At 32.2% G+C, this 26,977-nt stretch overlaps 1 protein-coding gene across 10 annotated transcripts in view; it reads right to left on the bottom strand.

The window, feature by feature from the left end:
- The window catches only part of kst (spectrin beta chain, non-erythrocytic 5 kst), a 446,615-nt gene that overhangs the window by 29,054 nt on the left and 390,584 nt on the right, over positions 1–26,977 (bottom strand). For all 10 annotated transcript variants that reach the window (XM_081759067.1, XM_081759061.1, XM_081759058.1 and 7 more), the window contains 16 exons: positions 26,411–26,695; positions 25,328–25,588; positions 23,404–23,667; positions 20,748–21,032; positions 18,233–18,489; positions 14,656–14,842; positions 13,639–13,839; positions 12,946–13,176; positions 10,464–10,838; positions 8,461–8,643; positions 7,434–7,624; positions 6,443–6,611; positions 5,565–5,684; positions 4,935–5,117; positions 3,562–3,684; positions 2,094–2,230 (listed from right to left, as the gene is read on the bottom strand). In XM_081759067.1, coding sequence (XP_081615193.1) covers positions 2,094–2,230; positions 3,562–3,684; positions 4,935–5,117; positions 5,565–5,684; positions 6,443–6,611; positions 7,434–7,624; positions 8,461–8,643; positions 10,464–10,838; positions 12,946–13,176; positions 13,639–13,839; positions 14,656–14,842; positions 18,233–18,489; positions 20,748–21,032; positions 23,404–23,667; positions 25,328–25,588; positions 26,411–26,695 — 3,452 coding nt within the window. The remainder of the gene's footprint in view (positions 1–2,093; positions 2,231–3,561; positions 3,685–4,934; positions 5,118–5,564; positions 5,685–6,442; positions 6,612–7,433; positions 7,625–8,460; positions 8,644–10,463; positions 10,839–12,945; positions 13,177–13,638; positions 13,840–14,655; positions 14,843–18,232; positions 18,490–20,747; positions 21,033–23,403; positions 23,668–25,327; positions 25,589–26,410; positions 26,696–26,977) is intronic.

The raw sequence follows: 26,977 nt of genomic DNA, 5'->3' as shown, positions 1-26,977 counted from the left end.
ATTACTATTTTAATAGTATACATATTTGTACCTTACGTGATTAAAGAAAGTTTTTCGCTACTCATATTACTCCTGCGGCCCTGACCTGACAGGTCCTGATTATGCTGATTTTGGGGAGAGCATTATATATATATTAACATAAAATAGAATTCAAACGATAATGTACATTTTACGGGAAATCTAATATACAGGGGGAATAAGCTTTTATTATAAATATTTTTTTCGTCTGTACGAACTACAAGTGTAAAAGGCAACTCAATTGAAGCACTTGATATATTTAACCAAATCAACTTTCGAATAATATAATAATATAGTTATAATTCCTGTTATTAAACATATAAATACAACGCTAAATAAATGAAGTTTAATTTTCCATCACTTTCAAAGTTGTCATGAAAGCATAATCAAAGGATCAAAATTAAAGTATTTCAATAGACGAGAGCTTCAATAATCAGGCACTATGATCACGATAGGCTGCTAGGCTGATTGAAATCTTCCGTTTTAAACAGAAAGTACGCATAAGAATTTTGCGCCTATAACAACTCACCGTTAAGAACACGAAATAAAATTATGATTTTTGAAAAATTGATTCCCAATGAGAATCCCAGTCAATGTCATGTCCTGGAAAAAGGATTTCTCAGTAATAACTGTCTTGGAAATATTTATCACTTTTATAGTATTAGTCATAGTAATTTTGTAGTACTATTTAAGTGAATAATTTATCTACTATCAAAATTCTGCGATGTTCAAAGTCCAAAAGCAATGTGTTAAAGAAAACTGAAGTTAAACATTTATACTTGTAAGCCACAACTTAGATTATTGAGATAAAATTAATTCATAAAGCACAGTACCGAGGTATATTCGCAGAGATATACAAATATCAATGAACACTTAATGCTGATATCATTATATTATATTTGGAAAAAAAATAATTGTGGAGTGCTCTTTCATGATCAAGTAGCTAACACACGTGATTTCTGTGCGTGTCGTTCCGAGTTAGATGTTCGGTCGGGTACTTGCCTTGGATATGAACTCGAATTTCGAGTGATGCCAAAATATAGTAATTCGCAATGATGATTTCAAACAATTTCCCACGGGATTTCAATATACAGGGGATTTTAATAGTACCGGAAAAATACTGCTAATCCTTGTCAATCATGATCGGAGATTTGACAGGAAGGGGAAATTTGGCAGCTCCATGGAGAGGAAATTCCTCTCCCGCGCCTCTGCCCTGAAATCATCAATGATGGTTTGAATCTCACGGTAAACTGTAAACTCCCTTTGATACAGCCAGTGAAAGGGGAAGTTAAATCCCAATCAATCAACAAGCATGGAATATAATATGATCAGTTACCAAGGGATCATTACATAATGTTTTTTCTTCTTTCTTCCTTATTTTTTCGCTATATTACGAGTTGTAAGAACAGGATTTACAGGCCCAATGGAGGTGAAAATTCCATATCCAGCAAGAATTAATTTGTGCTAACTTTATCAATGATAGTGATATTCTCCTATGAGTGTACTTCGCGGAAATAGTATACAATTGTAACAATTTGACAAAATGATAGTTCATCTTTAAACCTCAAGATGGAATTATAAATTATAAATTCATTGCTTTTCCTGAAGTATATAACTCTTTTTTCCTATTGCGAGGCCATTTGAGCCCGAGGCCTGAGCAACCGTCCCAGCCACAAAACGGCCCTGTATGAGAAAGTTGCAAGAACAATTAACCTAACGATTTACTATCCACAATATTCCTTACTTGAAATAACACTCATGCACTAAACAATTCATATTCAAAAAAGAAAAACTTTGGATTTACCTCTTACTATTTTTTTAAATTTATTATTTTAGTTCCCTCACAGATTGAAAAGCCTTCACTTGTTAGTAATCACTACGCACCAGAAGAACAAAACAAACAATCATGCTGTAATGCAAGTACTACCACGTTCTCACTGCAGACGATCACTGTAGTCGATATCCATTGATGGCTTTGTCCCCCGCCAAACCACTAGATGAAAGTGAAGAGCCTACAACGGAACTTATTATAAACTGATTACATTACTAGGTAGATCTTTGTAATTAAACCTTACCGATTAACTTCATCGAAAGAGCCCTGCCGCATCAATGTTTCTCGACCTCCAGCATCTCCATTAAGAGCTCTTTCCATCTCTTCTCGTGTTACCTTGATTTCTTGCGTTCTTCGCCTTTCATCCTCGCGACGGCGTTCCTGCAGCAATAAAAACGAAAACTTAATATCAAATACTCGGCATTTATTGATAGTACCATATTCATTTAAAATCTTTGAATTAAATCGACTCACATTCAGAAATGGAATTAAAAAGATGTTATTGCTGAGTTTTTATATTGGTTACAAGCACATGTATATAATTATATAATAAAATCAATAGAATTGCCTTTTAGTGTGTAGTATTTTGTTTTCCGATCAATTTCGATTACACATTTGTTTCTACATAAAATTGAAAATAAAATTAAAAGTTTCTGAAATCTTCATCAGGAATAATCTTTTCAGGAACTTGAGTTTCTGTGATTTGAGATTACAAAAACTTGGGAAATCGAAACTGATTGAAGAAGAAACAAAATAATACGCACTAAAATATAATTCTATTGATTTCATTATATACTGGTATTAAAGATACCTACTCGAAAGACATTTTCAAGTTACGAGGAATTTATGAAAACTTAATGTTCATATTTTGTAAAACGCCTGAAATGAAGGAATAAAAATATTACGATGAGGACTGAAAATAAAACTCTTCCAAAATTCAACTACTGGAAGCATGATTTTTTAAGGTCTTTACAATACTTTTAACTGTTACACTATAAAATATGGTACTTGACAAAATCTCTTTAAAGTGTGGAATTTTGAGATGGCAATGTGAATCATTTTTCATCAGCAATTTTACTTGGGAGTTTTTTTTTTTTTCATTCCATTGCTAAAGCTTAAGGGCGGCCGAAGAGAATTTTCTAGAGGGGACATCTCCCTGGTTGCTATATTAAGTTTGGTATTTTTTATTTGTATTAAGAAAATCTTTGAAAAATTTAAGTTGTTTTCGTGAGGCACCCCCCCTCCTTCACGCGCCCATGCTAAAGCTCATGAAGGAAATTAATTTTAGATTCCATTAGTAAACGATGACTATCTACAAATGAAATTAATACTGTAGGATTGTTACCCTGGAGTTTGTGGTATAATGCATAAATATGATATACTGTATACTCTACGGTTTAAAAAACACTGCAAGATGTCTCACTGAAACGTTTCTTATTATGTTACCTAGACATAAATGAAAAGAAGCTTTAGTGATTAATGGAAAGTACCATTTCGACATCTGTCTAATATGACAAAGTCAGTCATTACCTCGAATCACGTCCAGTACCTCTTAAATATCAGGATAAATATGTGCTATTTTATTCCAATATTTTACTTTCCTTAATTTGGTCAAAATCTTAGATGTGTACATGGAAACATTACGGAAGATAACAAAGTAAATTTAATTGTTCTGTGTTTGTAATTAATTAAATAAATACGTAAGTACTTACATCAGTTATCCTTTGTACTTCTCTTCTCTTCCTAGCCTCTAGTCTTTCTTTTTCTATTCTCTCCTTTTCTGCTTGTCGAGCTGCTCTCTCTTCTTCCTGCTGCTTTTGGAATGCCTCCTCCAACTAAAATCATTAAACATAAATCTCAATATAACTCGTTACATCTTTGTAAAGTTTACAAATTATACCTATACTTCATTAACAAATCTATATATAATGCTATTATAGAAAAGGAGGCAAGAACTGTTTCCTGAAATCACATGCATCTCTAAAACGTTAATATAAAATCGTATTTGTCCTCCTAATTCCTAGTAAAGCTTTGAGTTTTCTAAACCCTTCACAACACAATAATGTAAAAACGGCCTTTAAATATGGAAGAGTTGTAGATATTTAGAAAAGACAAATGGCAGCAAAGCTTATAAACTGGTGTATTATTCAATTTTATTACTATTTGACAGTACTGACTTGGCATTTTTATTTATTTATTTATTTATTTATTTATTACAGCCTAATTCACTCATTGCATTACGGTATGGGATAGTTTTCTGGGGAAACGATAGTAACAGTAGTCATTTTCTACAGTCAAAAAGAAGCCTTGGGTACAATCGCTGGCCTAAACCGCATATGCTAATGTAAACAATTAGACAAAAAAGTATGAAATTCTCATTATTCTATAATTATACATTCTAGATAATCATACACACCAAAAATAGGCAAATACACCAATCAATACTATATAACAGACCTATAACACAAGAAATAAAAATCTATTAAAATCTACTTTTAACTGACACCCTTTAGTACATAAAGCGACACGAAACCTGAGAATCAATATTTATAATCAACTTACTGTACTAGAAACATTAAGAACGAATTAAAAACATATATATATATATATATAGAAAAAAGTGTTTTAAGAGAAAGATTAGAAAAATTCTATTAAAATATAGTATACTATAGTGTTAAAGAATTCTTGGACGACACTTTTCTTCTTGTATTAACTATACTTATCTACATATAATTTTGTAAAATGAGTAACTACTGTATGGAATTCAATGTAACATCACAATCAACTATATTATATAAGGAAAATTGAAGCCAAACATCTTGATTATGCGAAGTAAATAAATAAATAAATAAATAATGTAAAATCTTTCCAAGTCAAGTTTTTTCGCTTCTTACTGGCACATTCTCTAATTAAACTTTTTGCTATCAAGTATACTTTCCCATAATAGAACCATGATTTCAGAACAACAATCAATTTTACTAACTGTCTGTTTTCAACTTCCCTGTATTGTCGCTGAACGTAACAACTTTATACGAGAATTGGTATTCTACTACGAAATATGTTAAGCACAATTTATTATCCTTACTAAAGTAATTCTTCTGAGGGCGGCGAACTTCTCTTCTTGGGCCTCTATTGTTTTCTCAAAATCTTCATGTTTCCGTATTAAATCTTCTACCTGGGCAATTGAATCTCCAAGATTTTCATCGTGAAGAACGGCTTCTCGACTTTGAATCCAACTTTCCAGAAGATTGGCTTCTCTTTTAAATATCTGTTAAAAGAGACAGTGTCCATTTATGCGCATACATTAACATAAAAATCAACCAAGGAAACAAATTAATACGAAGTCTGTGTCCCAAATGAGTATCTTGTTAAACGTAAGAACTCAAAAAATAAATTATTTATAAGCCATAACGAGATTATGTCAACAATATATCAGAAATAATTCAAATAAGCTACCAATTTCAGACTCCTACTATGAGTTAAAATGTCCCACTGAGAGAGAGACATTGAAAAATAAATTAATTTAAAAAAAAATAATAAAAATTGCAACTTTTTGTCAATGTTTTAAGATAAAATTCAGCTTTATTACTTCACTGCATTTTAGCTAACTGTGTATTGTAATTCTATTTTAGAACTTTTCACTATATATATATATATAATGTGTGTGTTTCCTGAAATTGAACTAACAGTCATGATATTTTTCTCTTAATCTTACCTGTGTGTCTAGATTTTGTTCGTAGATTACCCGTCTTTTTTCCCACGTATCATTCAACAATTTTCTTCTTTGTTCTAGTACGGCAATTCGTTCTTCGATTTCATCAGCAAGGAAATGACCCTACAAATAAATAATTGCAATTATAATGTGGTTTCTATTATGATTTCAAAAAATATTTAATCTTGAAGAAAATCTACAAATAGAACTCAGAGGAATATAGGAATACAAATGAGGAATATAGAGTTTACTTTTGTCAAATCTTAATAAACAACAAAATCGTCACTAAAATAATAATAATGAATGCGCTATTCGAAAAACAATAATTTAAAACAATTTATCTTCATGCAATGATTGGCCATCACGTTTAATTTATCTATTTTTCTCACTTTTCGTGTGTTACTTTAGACACGTATAATATCAAATCACGCTCTTCTTAGTATTTATCATTTTTCTCTTTGTCTAATAACGTAATATCTTAAAGAAGACTGAAGTATATTGATTAAGATATACTGAACTGCAACTCTTTTGCTATAGGAATCACACTGTTTTGATTTCTTGTGCATGTTATTCGAAAGGCAGAACCGACTATACTTCGGTATATTGCACGCCTTAAATAGTAAGACACTAGTACTGGTTGTTGTTGTCGGTACTTATTACTCTTTCTCTCATAAATTAACACTTCACTACTGTTGAGGAAAATTGTTTGAAATTAATACGGATTATTTTCTTTGCAGCGATAGAATGGTTTTGGCACACTAAACATTACATGAAAACAATATTTGAAATCATTATATTCTTTTTGGTTTATGAACGATTCTATACCAAATACCATATTAATTTGTATCTGAAAAGTACTTTAGAGATAATTCCTTACATACCTGCTGAATAAGCTTTTTCCCTGTTTGAGAGAATTTGGTAAAAGCGTCTGTACGAGTATCAATTTCGGCACGATACTCGGCATGTCGTGAAATCAGAGCTTCAGCACCAGAAACATCCTGAGAAAGTTCTGGAGTGGTCACTTTGGCTATCATTTCGTTAATCCACGCCCTGGAGTAACAAGTAAAAGGAAGAAAGAAGTATGTAATGGAATGAAACATTCACACTAGAAACAGCTATTTCTATACTATCAACGTAGATTAAAGTCCTATGTTACTGAAATATGTCTACGAAAACATGATTTAGAGAAATTCACATTTATGAGTAACTCAGCATAACACTTTCATGATATGCACTATCACGAATACAACTCTCTGTAAATCGCTAACTTTAAGTAACACTTTTCTGCTAATACTATATACTGTACAATTAAATAATGTACTGATCTTTTCTTTAAATTTAATATTCTTCTTAATTATAAGACATTACAGTATATATAACAAAATTATGTATTGCATTTGCTGGTATATAAGACGCACCCTATTTTATGTATTCAATGTTGAAGAAAAAATATTTTCACTGTCTTTTTGTTTTTTTAAAAAATACAAAGTGATATTTTAGCAAGAAACATATGCAGTAACAATGCCTAACTGTGTAGAATTGCACGTGCGTCTAGGAATGTCTATAGCGCATGTGCGTTTGAAACGGTAAATAACTCGATAGTATCCAAGCTATATTTACTAGTATAACTACAACTACTTATTGAAATTAAAATAATCAAAATCTCCATGTAGACGTATATTTTTTAAAACTTATTTTCAAGGAAAAAGTACGTCTTATACATCGGCAAATACGAAATTTTAACATTACTTTTAATATCTTTGCAGCTACAAAAGATTAACGAACTACTATTCCTTTCTTGTATTGCGAATTTGATATATACAAACACTATTGTATTTGAATGTTATGAATTACACAGAGTACTTGACTTACATGAGGTCTCTGTATTCGTCAAAGTACGCTTGAAGTTGTTCTGCTTGTTGCAACTTGTCCTTCCTTTGGGCAGCTTTGTCTAGGAGTTCGTTCCATGCTTCAACTGTTTCTTCATGCTTTACCTCAATGTGTTCTCGAGCATCTGGGAAGAGGTTAGCTAATCGAGTGGCTTCTTCCACTACTGCTTCAACCTGTAAAACAGAATTAGCTCTGTTAAGACTTGAATCAACAATGTTTAAGTATGTATTAAGCAAATACTATGATTGCATGTGTTTACTGTAGTTTGAACTAAAAGCAGAAAACAATAATACCTCTTAATCATGAGAATTAAAAAAAGCAAGACACACAGAATGAATAAATGGTTCAACAATATTGAAGTTAGCCCTCCCCGGTGGTCTAATGGTACCCTTAGTGCACGGCGTCCCGGGTTCAATTCCTGATGAGAGAGAGTTTTGAAAATTTTGAACTCATCAGGATGGTTCGGTTTCCATCTTAAACTGTAGGTCCACGTCTCATATAGCCTCGGTGCTGAAAGGGATGCCAATTCATTCTACCTAACCAAACAAAGTTGAACAATAAGTTTTGTACGGCTTTTTTGGAATTTAGAAGTTTTTGTAGTACTAAATATGTGTTTTTTAGGTTAAGAAATATATATTTAAATAATAATTCAAGTTTTTCAGAAAACCATATGACAACCCTTCTTTGTTAATTTAGATAAGAACTAAAATAATGCAGTAACGTTAAGACAGAAGAATAACACGATTTTTTTTCTTGGATACTTAAGGAAGGCTTGATAAATTACGGTATAATGTTTAGAAACTGTGTAATGTATATACGTAATTGAACATAAGTACGCAAAAATAATTTTAAGATCTAATGTTAGTGTTATAATTGCAATTCATCTCCTCTACTTCTTACACTACTGACAAGTTACTCAAGTACGTGCTTTTCTCTTCGAAACAGATTTCACAATTGAATGTTTTTAATTAATAAACTCAAATTACATATTTTATTAGAATAAACTTACTTGTTCTTTTACAGCAGCTAAATCGCGTTCAAAACCTTGATGTTCTCGAATTAAAGCCTGAATTGTTTCTAGATCTTGCCCATAATCCTCTGAAGACAATGAACCCTCTTTTTCCTGGATCCAACCAATAGTTTCATCTGCTGTCCTGTCAAATACATGCACCTGCTTAGCTCCTGTCAACGCCTGTTAAAAAAAGAAAGAAAAAATACTTTACTTTTCTATGTTTGTCTTTAACTTCTCCACACGTGATCCAAATGTTTATAACATTACTATATCTCAAAAATAAAAAATAAAATGTAAAAATAACATCTACTGAAATAGAATACAACGAAATCAGCGATGACATAAACACTAAATCAACTTATTCGTAAGTAGTGTAATAAGAGCATGTATACGTACAGTGATAATTAAGGCAACCAACTTTATGCTTTATACAGCTATATATTATGCTTTATTTTTCCTTTCATTATGCTTTATTATGCTTTTTCCTAAATTATGCCTTAATATGCTGTTCCTTGAATTATACTTCATTTTTACTCATTTCTATTACATATTTGTTTTATTTTACTCGTTTTATTATTATTATTATTATTATTATTATTATTATTATTATTATTATTATTACACAAGCATTAAAATATATATATGAAACTATTAACTTTCCCCACTAAAATTACATCAATACAGTGCATCAAGGTAAAGTGATATAAAAGTGCATTAAGGTGCGGAGCTAGGAGGAATTCGAACTTTCCACTGTTACGCGTAAAGGCAATTGGAAGTTCACTTCCATTCTTCCAGGCATTGATAACAGCCTTTGTTAATATTTTTTCTTTGGTACAAAATATATTAACATATTTTTCTTTGTTGTACACAAACACACTGTTATGGAAGAAAAACCATTAAGTATTATGCTTTATGCTTTATTTCTGTAAATTATGCTTTATTATGCTTATAAAATTAGCAAATTTGGGTATGTAAAGTGGTCAAAATCACAGATATGGTACCAACCATAGGTAAAAAAATTCCATTACGTTTTTACTGCTTTTTATGCTTTATGGTTGTTCTACTGATAATATATAACACTGGTTTGAACAAATGTAAAGACTCTGTGGGGAACTGAGGCTTATGATAAGACGAAGTTTAGAATACAATAAATTAAAATATCAAAAATTTCTGGCATAGTTGCCAGCACATTTACAGACACAAAGAAGTTTCCAGTACATATACTTTCGTAAACAGCACGTTCTTGAGTATTAAGATCAAATCACTCATCTGTAATGCGTCTCATCAACTATAGATCAGTTTTTGGTAAGTTACATAGACTTAGCACATGACGCCAATATAAGAAATCTGTACTCGAATTGGCATATTTGCTTCGAATTACTGGCAAAAGAGTATGTACGAAGTATGTATACTTCTGTTAGTAAATTACACAAGTGTACAAAAACAAAGAGAACTCATATACATCAAACCACTCATCTGTACTATTCCTCATCAATATTTCCTCCAGTATTTTGAGTGAGACACTGGTCATTCTTCTTCAGGGGCACACAATGACTTAAGTAATTTTTATCTTGAAAAGAGAGACTAAGAGCCTCACTCAAAATATCGAAAGAAAGACTGATAAGAGACATTACAGATGAGTGATTTGATGTATTTCAAGATGTTCCATACGCTCAACAAGTAATTACAAACCTATAAAATTTAGATCATTCCACAATTGACTATTTAATTGAATTGCGAAGATAACTATACTACCGTATAATGCCTCACTGCAGGAAGTTCATACTCATACTGCTACGCAATCAAGTGCAATACTAAGCAGAGCGGAACTCTGAGAATTAAAATATGGGGTACTTTACCCAAATTTTATATTGTACTAATAATTCAAATATCACAAATGGTTTACGATTATTCGCATTGACTTAATTCAGTTTCATACGTATGTTATTAACCACACACAACTCGTTATTCCTGTACCAATGATACTTTTTATCACTTACCTCCTCTCGTGCATGTGCTAGTTCTTTCAAATCTTCCCAAAGCTGTTCCGTCTCTTCTATCTTGCCCTTAATTCTTTCTGGTTCCGGATGACCTTCACTAAGCAACTGTTTTCCAGTGTTAATCACACCAGCCACTCTTCCTTCACTAGCTGAGAGTCCAGATAAAAAGCTCTCAAACGTCTGAATAAGAAGTTCTACATGCTCCACATCACAGCCATAATCCTCGGATGCCGCTATCGCTGTTTGATCTCCTATCCATTCTGCCACTTCGTCTGCTTCTCGAAGGAAGCGGTACAATTTCTTGCTTTCCACGAGTCTTTTGTAACGGAGTTCCGCAAGCTCTTCTAATTCATGGAACTGCGTCTCTATTTGAGCCTAAAAATCGAAAATATAAGTGTTATGTAAAATTTGAATACTGTCTTTTGTCAATATACAGTATATATTTTTTCTTTCGTTAATACACTCTTAGTTGGAAAACGCAATGACAATGAAATAAGAAAAGTTAAATTTTAATCTATTTTCTCACATACTAACTATTAGTTATTCGAATTTCTAGATATTAAGATGTCTGCATTAATAAATAAATAAATAAATAGGCATCTCGAAGCTGCGACAATTTATTGACTGGTTCTAGGCAATATTGAGTATTTCTGACAATCTCATTAATTGTGCTATAGCTTCCCGATATTTCTTTTCTCCTATAGCTTTCCTCCGATGTTTGCATTCCACCGAACTCTTGCTTTTAACTCATATTCAGACATGATAACTTTAAAGTAATAATCGACTGCGAAATTAACATTGATTCTATGAACGAAAAATAAATTCTAAGCAAAAAGACATATTTACCAACTGTATTCATAAATTCACTACATTTTCATTAAACTTAATGTGTATTGTAATAAATATTTGTAATTTTGCTAATAACATTTGCAATTTATTATGAGCGTATTTACTGAAAATTTTAATTAATTAATTAACACATCATCATTCCATGTTTATAGGTATTCTACCATTAAGTCACTTGCCATAACACAGGTCACAGTCCTCAGCTAATGTTTACGTCTTGACGCAATATATATATATATATATATATATATATATATATATATATATATATAATACCATCTATCAATTGCAGTATCTTTCGCCCATCTCTCTTTTAATTTCCACCATATCCTTTATTACGCCTCTCATGATACAGTTCCTTCTCAGCAAATGTTCGAAACAGTTTCTCTTTCTCGTAATTAAATCTAACACTATTCTTTTCTCTCTCCTATTATTCCTACATTTCCTAACCTGTCTTCTGTTCGACCCACCTAATATTCTCCCAGCTTGAGACATTTCTCTGCAAGTTCATGTAAAAAAAAGTCGAAGAACTTTGGACATTCTCGATCAGCTGATTAGTTAAATAAACTTGTATATGGAAACATTGACTCTGTAGGTTAATGTCAGGGTTCTGATATTCGTTTGTTCGAAGTGATTGAAACGCCACCTATCTTTTGTAATATACCCGTAACTACTACGTTTCCATTAGAATAAAACGTGAGGTAAGCCGGAATAGGAGCATGTAAATTATGTTCGTCAAATTGAAAACTAGTATAATGTGATTTCGGTTTGGTTTTTGGCTTAAAGTGCTCCTAGACGTAAGACAGACGGAATATAGTGTAAAGCTTTTGTAAAAGCAAGCTAGATATATTACTCGGCGAGAATTTTTAAGTACGAAATTTTAATCTATTATTTTTCTCTCTTTTTGGCCAACTACTTCAAGTTTTTGGTGAGTGGTATGTCTTTGGTCGCTAGATTAATTATATGTTGTTAAATATTTGGGATATTAAATTCAATTTAAGAGTAAATTTGGTATGAGAAATCTTTCAAAAAGAATAATCTGTAAATTCCATTTAGAATATTGAAAAGTAGAATGCTAATGTTGAATAATTTCCGGACTGCCAATCAAGTGGGAAAGGGTGAATTTTATTTGAATAATGTTGTTTGTGTCAGCACGTTTATTTTGTTACTGTTAAATTTATATTCATGTTAAAGAATTTATATAATAAATTGTTCATGTTGAAGGAGATTTATAATTTAAATGTAGAAGATTACTTGCCCAAACTGTTCTGCATTAAGGGAAGGATAACTGACCCTTTCATAGGTAGTGGATTACTTGGTTTCAAGACTGCCGCTACAAGCTGAAGCAATTAAACTTATTAATTTTATGCTTCACATAATTTACAATTTAGTTTATTGCAAAACAATTCCCTGTCCAAGAGCACAGCTCATAAAAGACAGAAGAATACATTAAAAACAATCATGAAGTAGATAAATTGGTTACAATCTATTTAAGTAAAATAACATCCATAACTCAAGTATGATAGATATAGATACAGATAGATAGACACATAATCGAAAAAAAAGTACATTCTTTGTTTTAACATTAGGGCAATCAGTACATTTTTGGTACTAAAACATTAAATTCATTGGTTACCTGTTTCTTCTTTATATTTTCATTATCAAAATGCCCCCGTTCTATTAATCCTTGACTCAGTTTGGCTAGACGACCCACAGTGTGCTGGAATCCACTGATATCCCTCTGGATACCATCTAACTTCTTCATTAGCGACTGAACAGAATCTTCGTCCTTCCCGTAATCTGAAGATGTCAAAATTGGGTGTTTCTCTCGGATCCATGCTTCGGCTTCGCTTGCTTCTGCATAGAACTTCATAGGGAAATATAAATAAGTCAAAATATATATATAATTTTTTGGTAACAAAGAATCTAGATATATCAACAGGATTAAAGTGGATCTACTGATTGCAATTGGTTGTCTATTACACATTGATTAAGGTTCAAAAAAGATTAAAATTCAACGAACTTTAATTAATTTCTCAACTTCATTTGTTTAATTTTAATTAAAATTTAGCAAAAGTTATTGTTTATAAGCGATTATGAATCATGAGTGAAGTTTGTCTAGATTGAATTTGATATAAATTTGAGTAACTTTTTAAAATATGCATATTTGTGTATAATTTAGGAAACCTTGGATATTTCAAAATATTAACAAACTGGCTTTTAGAAGACAATTTATGATGCTTCACATAATATCGTACTTAGGGATGAGCATACTTAAAAAGAAGAACTTCATAAAAATGAGTGTTACCTGCTATATACGTTTACTTACCATTTGCGATTCAACGGCATCGAGCAACCTAAGTTTCCTCACACTTGCCAGATCTTTCAGATGACCAAATTGTTCCTGTAGTTCTAAAACTCCAGATTCAATTTTACTTGATGCAAAATGTCCACTATGGATCATCTGTTGAGCTCTGCTTGCAATAGCTGCAACAACAGGCTCCCTTGAATTGATTTCCGCTTCTAGTGCCTGCAAATTGAAATCATATGGTTATTTTGTGTTGTTTTACGGCTCAAGGAATCAAGAAGTGACCACAAAAACAACAACTAAAAAACACGGAACAAAACGAAAATGAAATTAAAACTTAATCTTTTAGTTTTGTGTCCCACGACTATGCCGGGTAGGCTAAAGAAGACAGTGACAATGAGAAAGAATGAAATTATGGAATGAAGGAAGTGAGAGGAAACGGGAGAACCACGAGAAAATTCAAGCATACGTTTCACCCACGTGGCACGCGCTGAGATCGAACCACGAATCTCATGCACCAGAGGTGGATCACTCAGCGACCGCGGTACCACGAAACAGGAAAAAATTGATTACATAATTTATATATATATATATATATATATATATATATATATATATATATATATATATATATATATATATATATATATATATATATATATATATATATATATATAAATTAATGAATACTTAAAAATTTCGATACTATTATAATCTTTGTGTTTTAAGAAATGTATATAAGCAAATACAAATAAAAAAATCCTAGTTGCTAAGTAAAATTTCGTAGATTATAGAACCATGTTGCCAACAGTTCACAGACATACGCTACAGTTCTTCTCAAGGGTAAAACAATAAGGAACAACGAAACTAAGAATTTACACATTTTGTACCGAGTTGAAATTATTTTTGTAATGGAATTGTTTAAATTCTTCTAAATTTAACTCATACTACAAATATTTGTCTCCTCCCCTGCATCCTCATAACGACTGTACAAAAGCAGCTATATAAGTCATCTCTAAGTCAAACGAATGAGCGTACCTGATGTTTCTTCTGAAGACTTTGTACTGCTGTTAAGTTCGCTCCCAAATCCCTTGAAGCCGCTTGAGGCTCCTTCTCTGTTATCCACTGCATTTCATCATCAATATCCCTCAATAGTTGTTGTAACAATAATGCATCTTCCAAGTTGTCTCGTCTTATTTGCATTGGCTCTTGTAGAGACTGGTATCTGGGAAAGAATGCAACAATTTAAATCACAAAACATTATTTAACACAAGAAATACAATAATTTCAAAAGTCAGTGGCTAATATCTTAGTAACGAAATAAGCAACAATGGAATACAATGATAGTTAATGCTAATAATAGCTATCTATATAAATGTAATTTTGAGTTTTAGAGTAGCATGTTTCTTGAGGAATCTAACTTGAACTTATATTTCCAAATACTTAATACTTCCAAAGTAATCAATCAGTTTCAAATATTGTTATTTAATTTATAATTGGATTCCTATTGGGGAGTGAAAAAGAGGGGGGAGGGCAACGAGAAAAATAATAGATTTTATTATTTTTCCCTGAATATTGTTAGTTTCTGAAAACTTTATAGGTATACGATATTTTATTGCACACGTTTACTGAACACAACTGCTTCATATTTTATAGTTAAGTTCTGCAATCTTTTTATTGTGTGCTAACAGAAATTTTGTTAGATAAAATGAAAACATAAAAATTAAATCTTAAAATCTATATTTACACATATAAATGCTACAAGCATTTGTTCACACTTTATCAATACTATAAACACATTCCAGAACAACTTAAAACCTATAGCAGCGTTTCTTGAACTTTTTGAAGGAACATTTTTATTAAGTCAGAATGTTCTACGGACCAGAATACTTTTGTCCCTTCGGAAGGTAATTTGTCATTTTTTAATCTCTTGAGCGTATGTTCATATCAGTATCCTCACATGTTTAAAGCAGTTTTATACTAAAAATTCTGGGGCGGTGGTGGTTCAGTGGTAGAGCGTTCATCTTAGGTGCATGAATTTCTTTTAATAACTGAAGAATGTCAAAAAAAATATGTTACAGAGTAGATAGGGTAAACAATTTCATTGTATGTCAGTTCTGGCAGAGAAAGTAAAGATTCTTGTTTGCGTAATTTCTAAACTCAGATTCTTAACTATAGTGTGTGATACAAAATTTACTTGAACTTTTAGTATTATTTTATTAATTATTATAATTATTATTTGTTATTGTTTTTTGACTAGTGTTCAATTTAAGTGGACCACAGTTTAAGAAACGCTGATGTAAACAACATGATACATACAATGCTTTATTTTAAACAATTTTTAACTTCCATTTCCAGTTTCCTTAAAATTTTGACAATAAGACTTTGTTATATGTTAATGCATTTTTCACATTACAAATGTACGTCTGACATCGCTGTAGAGAGTTAAAATCCTTTATTGTTATGTACTAAGTAATTCCATCAATTAGGCCATAATGATATGGAAAAAAATGAAATGAAATTTTTGAGTTTTACGTCCCACGGCTATGCCGGTTAGGCTAAAGGAGACGGTGATGATGAGAGATGAATGAAATAGTAGAATGAAGAAAGTGAGAGGAAACGGGAGAACCCCGAGAAAACCCACGCACACGGTGTTTGTCCACCACAAAGTTCACTTGGCGGGAGCAGGGTTTGAACCCGAGACCCCTAGCACCAGAGGTGAACGCTCTACCACTGAGCCACCGCGGTCCACGCCAAAATCATATGCATTTACTACCAAACGAATACTTTGTAATTACTTAACCAATTATTCCAGCCAATACAATTATTGTGAATATCAATAATGGGTGAGTTATTGGCATGGGCATTTGAAAATATGTTAAATGCTGGGAGAGGCTTTCCCAAACTCGATCTGAAATTTTCATAAATTTTCGTAATGCTACAAATACATTCTAAAATTTTAGATTCATGGCTGAATAACGTAGAGATTTATTTTAAAAGTAATAAGTGTATCAAAGCAAAACGTTTCTTCTAGCAATAAAAATATGTACAAATAATTCATTATTATTAGCAACAAAAGTTGTTCCCTTTATTTTATTTATTTATTTTGAAAATTTCGGCAATTATTATATGACGAACGTATACCAAGATTAGGCCACATTAATATTTGTAACCATGCTTCTGTTTAGTAACTTAAGTTGTTAAACTTTCAGATAGTTAATTGACCAATATGCCTTCACTAGCAATTCATATTCTAATGGAATTCTACATTAACCCTAACACGATGTGTGGACTATTCAGTGCTGCGCACCCACAACAAAGAACACATTCCTAGTTTATATGGCAGAATTGGAACGCAATTTGCAACTATTGTGCCTGCTACTTGTATTATACTACTATTTGTATTTATAAATTTAAATACAGTATATTCAATGGAAATTCAAATAAATGAAAAGCCGCGAGATTGAACCTAGAATCGAACCGGGTCTGAAGAACACTGTGCTATTACGCTAACCACTACACTACCTAAACAGGCACACACCTTCCCTTCTTAATGTCACTGCTCACACATTCATACATACAAACTGTACCACTACTCTTGTTGTGCTTAGGCAACCAAGTATTTGTATTTATCAGGGATGGCCAACATTTTTAAGTCTGGGGGCTACATTTCATTTCAGAAATCACTAACGGTCTACCATCTTAATATACACTATCTATATTCTAGTGGCATGCTATCCTGGCGCCCTCCGAAAGCAAGTTTAACTTTGCTGATTTTTTTTATATTTCAATAGAGAAGTTGTTCTGAATACCTACACTAAATGTTTTCATTATTCCTCTTTCAATTCACTATTGTAGTGGTAAATCTTCCGTGGACGAATCATTACGACTAAAAGCCTCTACAAAACTGGTGGGAATTCACTGCCAAAACACTAACCAGCTTAGAAATAATACACTGTAGCAAAGGCAGTTCCTCTTCTTGTGAGTAACTAACCTACACATCACTTTCCACCATTATAGTCACAACATTGCGTCCAGTCTTTACGATTGCAAACTTTCGAGATGTGTCAATGTTGTCACCTAAAAGCCATTCTAGAGTATTTCAGAAAGTTTGCAAATAAGGTATATCTTACACTCTTTGGAGAGTAACTGCTAATAAACCCGTTAGAGATGTTTTAGACAGAGTGGTATGTTTACTAGCCATCTAGAGGGAACATACTACAATAACAATGATCGATATAATGTTGATACACACAAACCACCACAGGTTGCCTTTCACGGCAACCAAATCGATTAGTAGACCGCAGTCGACTCGTTGGTCACCCCTAATTTATAATAATGAACTATTATATGAGAAAATAGGGGAAATAAGTTTTTATTCTTACACACATTCTCTATAGGTGCAAATTCAATCAAAATTCAGTGAAAATTATCCTTGAATTGGAGACCTATACAGCCGTAGTGTAACCAAAATCAACTGATTCCTCCCATTTGTTCATCTAAGTACAAATTTGAATATATTCAATCCTATATCATTATTATCGTAACATTAACCAACGCATATTATCAACAATTAAAATAACAATGACAAGTTACTCTCAATACCAGAATTTACCTTTTTATAACGGTTTGAGCGCGTTCCTGAATTTCATCCTTCATGAAGTGATTCGTTCTCTGGAAGTTGGCAGCTGTATCTTTCACTTGTTCAACAGCTTCATTGTGACTGTGAACATCACTTTCAAGAATTTGGTGTCTCTTCAACAAGTGCTGGACACTTGCAAGATCCTTTCCATGATCTTCCGACTGTAACTGGGTTTCTACATCATCCATCCATGCTTCCAATTCATCTAAGGTTCGACTAAAAAGTAATGCCTAAAGAGGAAAGAACAATATAAATCAGCAATTGCAAACAATGAATTTGCTCAAGAGATAATGTACTTTGAATGCACTTTGAAAACATTAAGGGTCTTCGATAAGTTCAACCACACTCGCTCAACAAGAGAATAAGCTCAATAAACTCAACAAGACAATTAAGACAATCAAAATTTTAAATCAATCAAAATAATACCTACAAACTGCTATTAAACAAATTAGTAATTGCTTTCAAGACATTTCTATGTGCATAAATTTGAGTGTTCAACAATTGACGTCATAAATTAACCATCAAATTTCTGATCTATAAGAAAAGGTCTGGAAACAGTTTTTACTTTATTTAATAACGTTTTGTAGATACTAACTGGCTCAACTTTCTTATTTAATAGCATTTTGTAGATACTAATAGGCTCACTTTCTTATTTAATAGCATTTTGTAGATACAACCTGGCTCACTTTCTTACTTAATAGCATTTTGTAGGTACTAACTGGCTCACTTCCTTATTTAACAGCATTTTATAAATACTATCTGGCTCACTTTTTACATTGCTGATATTCTTCATTGTCTTTATAAGTTATTAAAATTCAAAAAAGTAGGGGTGTGCTTAGCAAAGAGCTGTACGGAAACTAAATGAAATAAATAACACCTTCACGTTACCAATATACACGCAAAACAAGGAAAACTAATGAAATTTAGTTTCAATTACGGTAACTACACTGTTTACATTACAAAACCACGTTTACAGAATCTTTATAACTAGCAAATTACGCTTAAAAGAGATAAATATGCCAAAAATTTCAGAATATAACAACTCGAATTCTCTGAACTATCTTTTAATTATTTACAAAGCATAATGACTAGTTTAGTTTAAACAAATCATGATGGCAAGACGCCAGTAGCTTGTCTTGAGAAAGACTTGTAAATTAATTATTATATTATTGTTTTCTGCTGCACAGGTGGCTCCGTGTCGCTAATGCTTTCGTTTTTGGTGGGTTCAATTCCTGATGGGGACACTCGATCGAAAAATTGTTAAAGCTTTTTCGGGCCAGCCATCCTGAGAGGTTTTCCTCATTCACACCAGGCAAATGAAGGGATGATAACTAATATAATGGTCTTAGGCTGCTTCCTTCCTTCCCCATTCCTTTCTTCCTCTCCAATTCCCCGGGTAGTGTGCTCGCCGAGAGACATCCTCCTCCATACGTGACGCGATAATATAGATATAGATGCCGGAAGTCCAGAAATATAATCACTAATCCTAACCTTTTTCTGCTACACTGGACAAATCTAGCAAACTGTTGGATTTCACAAATACTAACGGAAAGTTAACTAGTGTAGAGAGATAGAAATAAAATAATGTTATCATGTTTAAGAATGAAAAATAAACACGAGAAAATTTACAGATAAAAAATGGTCAATTGTTTATACGTATTTTCAGTTATTTCTATACGTGCATATAGTAATATATACTAAAAGCGGATATGCAAGTAAAACGGATAAGCAGATAGTGAGTAAAACGCGGATATGCAAGACGTATGATACATTACGTTATCATATTTTTTGACGTTCGACGACCAAGTATTTTAACAAGAATTTCAGGGAACGTTAAAATGAATCAAAAGATAGCGATTTTGGTCAATCACTAGTTTTTGGATCAGGGGTCACAACATTTTTGAACGACCCCTAAATCGAGTTTTAGTATTTTCTATGAAATAAACATATTATATTGACTTAACTGATAGTTTGGGTTTGGCTACACTATATGTATCTACTTCTCCAGATACAAGGCCTACAAGAAAATTTTTGATTGAAATATATTGGATCTTTTGATCCAAAAGAAAAAAAAAATGAACAAATAACAAAGAAAGAATTGTTTTCAAAGGTCATTGAACATGAAGCAAAAACTCAAAATCTGTTGCTCGTTAGGTACGAGATTGTTGTGTACTTAATGATGACCGAAGGTTCCGAAACATAAAATTGGACAGCAATGAAAGAAAAACTGATTACTTTAATTACGGAATATATATTGATAAACTGTCATGTAAAATTAAAACATTAAACAAAAATAACATAAACCAGTTAAGAGATTATTTGGGGTGGCTTATACAAAGAACGGCTGGCATAGTACTGGCCTAGCATTAAAAACATACAAAATTTCCGAAACTCATTTGTCGAAAACAAAGTGGTACATTTGACGTACAAGTGTGGTAGCACTTCCAAAACTATTGTCATACAAAAATCTATAACAATGATTTCATACCTGATAAGCATCGTTCAGTCTTTCTTTTTTTAATTGACTAGCATCCTGCAGCTCCTTCCATTCGGATTCCAATTCATCCAACCTCATTCGAATCTCCATGCTTGCAAAATGGCCGCTACCTATCAGTTGTTCACCTTCTTGTGTTACACTATCTACCCGACTCTTGTTGGCAGACAGTTCAGCTTCAAATACTTGGTGTTTCTGGATTTTACTTTGTAAGTTTGAAGGTTCACGATACGATTCATCAGTTGCCACTTGCAGCTTTTGGTGGATCCAGCCTTCGACCTAAAAAATGTACAAATATATAGCATTAAAGACGTATGTGACTGGAATACTAAAGTAATAAACAAAATAAAGCGAAGTATGTGAATGCAATACTAAAGTAATAAATAAAGTTAATATTTAGTTAAGGTCCCAAATAACTGGTATATTAAATTAAGGTGAAGCAAAAAGGAATACGGTGAAACAGAAAATTAATGGACACGTTATTTGACCACTACAAAATCAAAACTGTCTGGAATTGAACTTGGTACTCTCTACAGCACAATAGCAAACTCTTTTCTAATGTATTACCGTGTTCTCTAAGAAAATTATACTATATAAAAACTTAAAAAACAACAATATTAACCGATTTCAACGAAAGTGCTAAAAAGCAGAAAACAATAAAAGCACTAAAAAAGCAAAAAATTAGAATAATAAGGTGCCTAAAAGCCGAAAATAAGGCATTAATATTATCTACAAAAAAAATTGAAGTCTGTGCCACGCTAACAAATTAATGCCTCATCAAATTACCATCCAAACTGATTTTATATTAGGTATTTAATTTGTTTGGCTTAGCATACTTCAAGATTTTTTTTTTTTTTTTACAGATAACAGTAATGAATTATTTTCTGCTTTTAAGTGCTTTACTATTATTATTGTCTGTTTTCTAATGCTTTTGTTGAACTCGGTTGATATTGTGTTTTTCAAAAAATGATTATTTTCTGCTTTTTAATGTTTTTTTTAAGTCTGTTATTTTCCTTTAAAGTTTGATTAATTTTTACATTTCTTTATTTCTCCTAGCAGTTTAGTTAAATATTTCAACTAAAGTAGGAAACTAATTTCTTATAAAATGGATTGGTCTACGAATTACGTGTGAATATATATATATATATATATATATATATATATGCAGTGGCGGATCCAAGGGGGTCTATAGACCCCCTTAACGCTCAGGTATACAATGGACAAAATGGGCTTTAATCCTGCTTTACATTGGATAAAGCGGCAAATTATGGTTTAGCCCCTCCCTTGATCATATCCAGGATCCGCCACTATATACAATATCGATTGCGAGTGACGTAATTCAAAAGTCGCTCTTATTGACTCATGGACAGAAAATGAAAGTTAATCATGATGTCTATCTCTGGTAAAAAAAAATTCACAGATGTGCTTCCAAAACTGAGCGTTGGAGAGCACTTGTGTCGTTCTTGCGTCGTTCCTGATGAAATTTATATAGGAAAATCGGGAAAGTGTACTCTTTCAAACAAAAAAGAATAATTAAAATCGGTGCACTTGAAGTTACATGAACATTCCTACAAAATACACATATTTCATATATACCTAGGTATATATATATATATATATATATATATATATATATATATATATATATAATAACGTACGTAGAATACTACATATCTACATTAAATCACACACGTAAAGTGTAATAGTAATGATATATAAAAATTGCTATTTACTATTTAATGTTCAGAAACATTACATAGTAATAAATGTAATATCGAATAAAAACAGTAATAAATGAATATTATTGCTAAATTGGAACCAAACGAAAAATATTAGAAATAACTCTCAATCAGGTTTCTTTGTTTATCTCTGAGATTAAATTTCTACAAGATACAGAAATGTACTTCGCATTTCTACCCAGTTGTCCAAACTTATTTCTAACAAGTCTTTTACAGGATTCTAGTTCCTTCAAACAACGCAATTCTAAGTATACTAATCTACCTGTAGCTTGTTTATGTGTTTCAAATCACAGTAAATCTTTGGTAATTCATTTTTTAGAGCTAAATTTTCGGTGTTTTTATGTAGTTTTTTTTATTTGGTTGTATTTGTTTATTTGTATTCTTTGAAAGTCGTTTTCTTGGAGTAACTAAATTCTAGTTATTTTTTAAAATATCCTACATCATTTTCCTACTTTTTGCTTGAGATTAAAATAGAAAATTGACCGAACTCCATTCCGACATGCATGCACCTCCTTTGAGAAGTAAATAAAAAATACTAATTCTACTTCGTAGTACGGAATGTACTTTTGTCAAGAATCTGATTTCCTGACGCTATAAAAAATCAGATTGCTCTATATTAGAAGAATATTAACTGACATGTGCATAACGAATAGCCATAACTATTTAGTGTCTTACATCATGTGGTAATCTTAACCTCAACTATCAATCTATTACTTCACTTCAGTTCCCTCACTTCGAGTTTTCTCTGAACCATTTGGAACCAGTAGGAAAAGGAACTGATCATTTTACCTCTGCTCTACTTATGACCTCATCTAGCTACTTTTGGTAAGTAGATAATATGGAAGATTCCAACAGGAGTATGATTTCAATAAAAATTAAGACCCTAAAATAATAGTATGAAAGCAACTTACCTCATACATGTTTCGAAGGAACTGTTGTAACTGTCTGGACTCATGAAGTCTATGGCGGCGAATGGTGGCACTTTCTTTCAACCTGTCGCGCCGTCGACAAACTGCTTGTAATCGTTGCTGTATTCCATCACTATCATAGTGATTGGCTGCCAAGATCTCTACAGCAAACCTCTCCAGCTCTTCTACACGACCCGCTTGAGCAGCAAGGGTTTTCTCGAAAGCCTCATGCTTACGTAATAATGCTTCAACGCTTGCTAATGAATCCTAATGAGATTAAAAAACGACAATATAAATTTAAATTCAGACAGTAAGAATGTTAGTTTGGTTTTATGCATTTTTCTTCCTTTTAATTATTTATTAATAATATTGTATTTATTTTGTATTTAATAAAAGAGTTCAGTACAACACACATGGACAACAGCATAGATTAATTTGCGTAAAATCACGTTACTTGAAAGAATAACTTATCGTTTTAAAGATCTCTGTATCGGAGGTCGGGCTCTAAGTACGAACTGAGGTGGCGTAGCAAACAAGGGTGCTGAATACCTTTCGAGCACAAGTTAAACATTTTAACTAATGTCCCTGAAATTAAAATCTACATGAAAATCAAATTTTAAAAAACATTTGCTAATCAAGTTCTTGGAAATATAATACAGATTCGGACTTACTACCACTTAACAAGATTTGTAGTACATATTAATAGCAGCAAAGAGAAGAGGGAAAGTGCCCGACTTCCGAAGGTCCCCAAGTATTCTGTCCAACATTACTTGAAATTAAAATGTTCAGGAAAATCGAATTTTAAATATCGTATAACCACTTCCCGGTTTTATATATACCTTTTTGTCCTCCAGAGGAAAAACGGTTACAATCGCTCATTTAGCCCTTCATTTCTTTACGAAACTTCATCTAAAGTAATAACGAAAAGTACGTCTTAGATTTGGAATAAAAGTGCTAGCTGCCGAGAAAACCTCATTATGGCTAACAAGTAACTTTCTGTATATTAAGATAATGAAACAGATAAGCTACAAGTATACGGAGAAAGCAAGTGTTTATAGGAATGCAGTGTACTGTGACTGTTGAAGTAAACTACGAACAAATAATTACAAGCCAGTAAGGTAATGTTACTTCACACATATTATTGTTACTATAAAAATAAATAAATTAATTTAAAAAATACGTAAAAACAAGTGGACAAGTCGCTTTGGCAAAGATAGATAACCTAACTAATGACAAATTAGGTAACAGTCTACATGAAAATGGGAGATCAGTCAACAACTGTTCTCAGTATCAATGCGAATATATAAACCTCCTTATTGTCGTTGCTATAAATCATATTCTTTGAAGCTAAATTGGATTTCTTGATTTCACAAGTGAATTTTACAACTGTCCAGAGTTCTGTTCAAAAGGGCACAGAAGACATTGCTTCTGTCATCATCTAGAATCTAACTCCAAAATTGTGACAAATAAAGAAATGGGATTTTCTTTAAAATGAACTTCAGACCTTGCTTTTCATTTCGTCTGTCCCATGCTTGTCTATTTTCAATGTAAGAAGAGTTTGTAGCATGACGAAATCGTACGTACTCGAATCTGTTTAGACCAGCAGAAGCAGCAAGCTACAAGTACCAGCAGAAACAGTTCACCCTATACTCAGCTCCTTTACATTATTAATTTTCCAGTAAAAAAGAAAAAACTGCTAGATGATGACTGAGTTTGTAAACTAGCAATATTCTTACCTTTAACTACAAAGGATATCTTTTGTTACATACAAATTATGAGTTTAATCTATAATATTTGGAATTCATATTAAATCAGTAAAAATTCACAACAATTAAAATATGCTCTTATGGAACTTTTCATCCCATTACTCTTATAATGAATTTATAATTTACTGTGTCTCACGTCTGAGGGATCTACCGGTACTTACTCCAAGATCATCATTGTTGAGGAAGGCTTCTTTCGAGGCCAGCCAATTATCGGCTTGGTCAGCCTGCTCTTTGAAAAGTTGTAACTGATGTGCCTGATTCAGACGGTGTTTCCTCTCCTCCCATGCCGCACTAAGTGTTCTCCTTAATTCCTCAAGATGAGCCAAGCTTTGTGCAAGGTCCTCCTGGCCTGGGGCTGGGGTCAGACGTTGACCGAATTCCTTCAATGCTTTAAAGGTTTCTTGACGACCATCTATCTCCGCCTACACAAGACAAAATTTTCACGATTGAAATTTGAAAATGCATGCATATTATTCACAAAATAATATTATGCACTTATAATTGTTCCTAGTTTTATCCAAGAACCTAACAAAATGAATCTATGTTAAACAACATTTATGAATATCCAAAACTGGCGGGATTTTTCCCTATGAAATAGAATAATAAACTTCATTACATTTATTAATCACATACTGCATATAATATGGCCTTCGTAGTCGAATAATTTGAGTGTTCTGTTTTAAATTTAAATATTATATACATATAATCAAACGTCTGTCCTGGCTTCAATTTTTGATGCCAAATGGCCTAAAACTACAATAATCTATTCAACTGAAAAATTGTTATTTCCTTGGAACCAAAACAGCTTTGATTAAAGTAAAGTGATTTAAAACCACCATATGATCAGTCTTTTTCATATCTAAGTCACCGGAATAATAGGGATCCATAGGATTAAAACAAAAACAATCAAACAAAAACAAAAGCTATGTCATGAAACATGCCTTCCACTACAATCTGGCAGGTTATGTAAGTTAGCTTAATGGAGACATAAACAAGTGTTGGGTTCTCTGACTTGACCAGCGTGTAATGTGTCGTCTGGGAAGAAGAGTATATTTTCTATTAAATATTACATGTACAATTTTCTTGATACAATATAGAAATTACAAAACAATATAAAAATTTAGGTTTTCATAGCCTCTGACTTATGGGTATTTGATGACATATATAACCACAATACCGACAAATAGGCTCTTTATATATTTTCAGTCTGATTATACGTATTTAAATAGATGGCATTCACGTACCTTGCGTTCCTGATGTAGTTCTAGCATTGCTTCAGCTTCAGAAATGGAATTTGGTAATTCTGATGACCCCATTTTCTTTATCGTATCCCCAACCCATACATCCAATTCATGAAGATCGTTGAGGAACTTATGAAGCGTATACGCAGCACCAAGTTTTTGACGACGGTTCTGACTCAGTTGATGGAGTTGACGCCAATTATCTTGTAATTCTGAGAGCTTTGTTCGTATTGGAGCTGCCATATCAGGATATTTCTGGATCAATCGTCGTGCTTCACCATCATGTTCCTACAAAAGAATGACAAAATAAATAAATAAATACATGAAATTTTCAACATTACTTCACAATAACACTGTAAATTTTAAAAATCAGAACTCCTGCTAAGACAAAAAACACGAATTAAATATAAAATTAATTATTTTATCATCAGATAGATAAAATAGTCCGAAAACAATTGAAATGTACAGCGAATAACCTCAGTTCTGTTATATGAACTAAATTTATAATCCCTATTAAATATTATTTATTTTCATTTCCTTTTAGAGCATGTATATTTCCCAGAAAAAGTG

Source organism: Thermobia domestica, chromosome 5 (genome assembly GCF_964235325.1).
Source record: "Thermobia domestica chromosome 5, izTheDome1.hap1.1, whole genome shotgun sequence".
NCBI classification, from domain to species: Eukaryota; Metazoa; Arthropoda; class Insecta; order Zygentoma; family Lepismatidae; genus Thermobia; species Thermobia domestica.
The sequence above is the reverse complement of the archived record's forward strand: the minus strand, read 5'-3'. Positions and strand labels throughout refer to the sequence as shown.